Source organism: Branchiostoma floridae, chromosome 10 (genome assembly GCF_000003815.2).
Source record: "Branchiostoma floridae strain S238N-H82 chromosome 10, Bfl_VNyyK, whole genome shotgun sequence".
Classification (NCBI taxonomy): domain Eukaryota; kingdom Metazoa; phylum Chordata; class Leptocardii; order Amphioxiformes; family Branchiostomatidae; genus Branchiostoma; species Branchiostoma floridae.
Genome location: NC_049988.1, coordinates 6,448,531 through 6,453,223, shown reverse-complemented (window position 1 = coordinate 6,453,223; position 4,693 = coordinate 6,448,531). Strand labels below are relative to the sequence as shown.

The window sequence follows — 4,693 nt, the reverse complement described above, 5'->3', positions numbered from 1 at the left end:
TTTGATCCGAGAAGGCTCAGCTCTGCACAACTCTGGCCATGTGACCTTGCGGGAGTCAGCATGTTCCCACCTAGTCCACGCACCTTGCTTGCGCATGCCTACCATCCTGCATCGCCGATCCTCTTCTTCCCCAGCCCTTATCTCATCCTGGATCAGTAGACGCTTCTCCTTCCCGCTGACTTTGTCGTACCGAGGCTTTGGGCAGCTGCCCAGTCCTGCCCGTCCTACTGCCACGGACCCCACGAGGACACTGTGTCTCAACCTTGCCTCTGCCTGATCCACTGCTTCCTGTGCCTTCCATTTTCTTCCAGTCCTGACATGGATGCCGGCTGAAGAGACCTTGGAGTCTGAGGAGTCCCGGTACATCAACACTTCTCTTGCACGGGTAACCTTGAACTCTTCAGTCAGGCCACTCAAGGGAAGCTGCAGCTTGGTGGATCTACCGTACAGGGCAATGTTGCTTAAGGACCTCGGGAGCCCCAACCATTTGCGAAGGAACCTGCTGATGGTTCTCTCCAGTTGCTCCACCATGGTCATCGGCACCTCGTACACAAGAAGAGGCCAGAGTACCCTTGGCAAGACTCCATGCTGGAACATCCAGGCCTTGAAGCTACCAGGTAGCCCTGTCTTGTCAATTCCCTCGAGCCACGTTGTCAGGTCACTCCTAGTCTGCTGAACTGAAGCGGTGTCCTTCAGAGAGCTGCTGAACACCTTGCCCAGACTCTTGACTGGTTTCTCTGACACTGTGGGAATCTGAGTGCCTCCCAGGGTGAAACGGAACCTTTCAGCCACCTTCCCCTTCTTCAGGACAAGAGATCTTGACTTGGCCGGCTTGAAACTCATCCGTGCCCATGTAATGAGACGCTCTAATCCCTGTAGGAGCCATCTACACACCGGGACTGTTGCAGTCATCACTGTCAGATCGTCCATGAAGGCTCGAATCGGCGGCTGCCTGGTTCCAGACCTAGACACGGGACCCCTACATCCTGCTTCCGCTCCTTTAACAATCATGTTCATCGCTAGTGCAAAGAGGGGCACTGAAATCGTACATCCAGTAATGATGCCCTTCTCTAACCGTTGCCATGCTGAAGTTGCTGTACTGGAGCCAGCTCTTAGCCAGAAGTTGCTGTAGTAATCTAAGATGAGGTTCTGAATTGACTCTGGAACATGGTGTCTGGTCAGTGCTGTTTCCACAAGCTTGTGGGGGATCGAACCATACGCATTCGCGAGATCCAGCCACAAGACTGCCAAGTCCCCTCTGTTCTCCTTAGCCTCCCGGATGAGCTGGGTCACTACGCCCGTGTGTTCAAGACATCCTGGGACACCAGGAACTCCCCCCTTCTGCACAGATGTGTCAATGTACTGGTTGTCCAGAAGGTACTTTATTAGACGCTGGGCCACAATCTTGAAGAAGATCTTTCCCTCAACACTGAGCAGAGAAATTAAGCGGAACTGGTCTACCTTACTTGACTCCTCTTCCTTTGGGATCCAAACCCCCTCGGCTTGCCTCCAATCAGCCGCCACTTTACCTCTGCGCCAGACCACCTTTAGGATCCTCCAGAGGCGCACCACAAGCCGTGGGCAATGTTTGTAGACCTTGTATACCACGCCACTGGGACCTGGTGCCGAACTGGACCTCGCCGCCTTGACTGTCTCTCTGACCTCCTTCAGAGTTGGTTCAGAGATGTCAAAGTGCACTTCCGGCTCAGGTGAAGTCACCAGCAAAGGGCAAGGACCAAGATCCACATCTCTCGAGGCATCACTGAAGGTATTGCTGAGGTGGAGGTTGATCTCCTCGACTGGGCAGGTCAGGTTCCCACTCCTCTTCTGCCCTAGGAGTCGCTTGGTGAAGCCGAAAGGGTTGGTGATGAAAGCACTGCGCTTCCGGGCTCTTTCTTTACCCTTCTTCTTGTGCCACTCTGCCCTTCTGAGGGTCCTAAGCTTCTCCCTAAGGTGGTGTGTGAGCTCTGCAAGAGCAGCTCTCTCCTCTCCCGACGTACTCGCCTTAAAGCTCCGCCTCAACGACTTTAGCTCCTGCCTCAGTTGACGGATCTTTACTTCCCGGCGATTTGGCTTCATTGTGTCTGTCGGTTTCCTCTTCCCAATCGTGCCAAATCGTTCTGCCCCCATGGACATAATCACTGTGCACATGGACTGACCAAAATCTTAAAAGTCCCTATAACAAACATTGTTTCTTCATGTGGCGGTATTATGTCAATGAAAATGTTGAATGTTAACCTGAATAGCAATATAGAGGACAATGACCCATTGCAATAATTTACATTCAATTTGACAAGTGCATTAAGGTTTCAAACGCCCTGTAGGTTGAAACTTTGTTGGTACAAACATTACTTCCTGTCCTCACAAAAGAATGCCGTTTTATCCCTCTGAAGTACTGACAGCTATGATGACATCATTTCCTTTCCAGGGTCAAGAAAGGTCAACAACCTGTAGGTTGTTCCTATTAATTAGTAAGTTAAGACTCCAATGTGTGTCATTACCAAATTCTTTATCCAAGGTTTGACTCATACAAAAATGAAGTATCTTTGGGAAAGGCACTCTAACACGATTTTCCTCACATCACCCAGGTACCAAAAATGGTGATACTGAAAGGCTGAGTTAAAAGGAGAGGGATGCATATGGGCTCTGCCTTCCTATATTGTGCCCATAGGAGGGGGAGTTTGGACAACCACAGACACACACACACACACTTGAATGTATAAAAAAAAAATAATCAATGAATCCTCTCTTGACAGCGCTGCTATCGACAGTCTTCTTTCTCCTTTTCACTTTGAAATTATCTCCAAAACGTAGGAAATACCAATTACAGGGTTGGATTTTTATAATTTTCCAAGCCCCTCCTAACTAGAGAGCATGCAACTTTGGTATTGGCTAAGTCCAAAAAAATCTAAAGAACCCGCCACACACAAACCAAATAAAAACCTTAGCTAATAGCTCGTCTTATAACGGACATAAATACAGTGTAGATTGACATAACACCTTTATGTACCTAGTACATTATATAGCTCAGCTACATGTATATGATAGTATTATCTGTTAAACATGGAATCTATTTCAGAAGGCCTGGTAGGTTTTACTAATCAGTTACTGTGGAGTAATCTTGGGCTAGGAAATGATTTGCCCAAATGTCCAGTGACATTCTACAGCTGGGGTTCATGAAACCTGACTGGACCAAGCATCTGAGTCATTCACACTGAGGGGTCATCAAAAGTTCAGACCTATATATTACCGATTCCATACAGTAATGCAATGATTCAGAATCAATACGTACAAATAATTGGCCCCTTGTGGTTTTCTAAGGTACTGCAGTGGAATTGATGACAAACTGATTTTGATATGTAACAATCTGCTACTATACAATCATTTATACATTCACGTTTTGATTTGTACAGTATATTGATGTAATGTAATCCTATAAGATGATATAAATCTTCTTACTACACTACTAGTCTAATGTTACTGTTTCAATTCATATTATTCATATTATGCTATTAACACATGCAACTACTTATAATAATGAATTAAAACCTACTGAAGTCTAATGTAGACAGCCTTAAAGTTTGTCAATACTACTCAATCCTCCTTTCAAATCTAATCCCAAAACCGTTAGAAGTAATGACGTCACCGACCTAGTTTGATAACATGCAATGTTTGACAATGATTCGGGGTGGTCTTTACAAATCTCCTTTTTTGGTGTGTGAGCCCAAATGATGTAGAACCTTCAACAAATATGACTCGCGGACAGAGGATGCCATTTCAAAGCTAACACAGGCTCATATTCCAATCTGAAATTTTGAAAATAAAATCCGCATTTGCAAATAGTGCATAAAGGCAAGAAATGGCCTGTGAAAAGTCAACCCAAAGTTAACTTCAGGTAAAATGATCACACTGGCAGTTTGCTCCTATTTGCAATACATTAAAATGCAATTGTGAACCATGATATCTATTTCAGCTGGCAATTCAAGCACATCCACCAATATAAAAAAAATGCGTGTCCTAAAAGGTCCATGTTTGTAAATTGTAGCAGAATACTATGTAACGTAACAGCACCGAGATTTGCTTAACTTTTACTAATTTTAAAAGGGTAACTTTCTTTCATTTATGCTTTTCTGTATAACATATCACCTCACTTAAGGTTTAAGCTTTACCTCACAATTTTAAGTTTTGATTTTTTTAAATTTTCTTACAAAACCAAAAACCAGATGCATAGGTGTAATCATTTAATAAACAGGACTTAATATTATAATAGTATCCATTTTATCAAAGTATATCAGTATATCAGATGGTAATTCATTCCAGGTCATTGTGTTCATAAATCATTCAAAAGCACCATCTTCTCATCAAACTACACAGTGCATATCATTGAGAATAATACTTTTCAGCAAAGTAATAATATACTAGTATCTTGTTCATTTAAACCAGTTTCAACATATATACGCATTACGCTTATCAAACTCATAGTAACTCATATTATCATATAGCCAGGCGCCGCGGACCAATCAGAAGGCCCCGTTCCACGTTGGTTATGACGCCGTAACACGTAGATTCAGGCCAGGAAGGTGGGTATCGCTCCCCTGATTGGTCAGAATGAATCGACACCGGTATTATGTGTTATAAAGCGAATTTGTTGCTTAAATGGGTCAGTTTGTGTAGGCTACGCCGGGATTATATG

General features: G+C 44.3%; 2 protein-coding genes across 2 annotated transcripts in view; both read right to left on the bottom strand.

Annotated features, from left to right (window-relative positions):
• LOC118423846 (ATP-dependent translocase ABCB1-like) overlaps nucleotides 1-4,693 on the bottom strand; it is a 54,606-nt gene that overhangs the window by 44,516 nt on the left and 5,397 nt on the right. The window lies entirely within an intron of this gene.
• LOC118423847 lies at nucleotides 16-2,151 on the bottom strand (the record flags this gene model as incomplete). Its single annotated transcript, XM_035832134.1, has 1 exon — nucleotides 16-2,151. A coding segment is annotated over exon 1 (2,136 nt), but the record flags the coding sequence as incomplete, so codon positions are not given.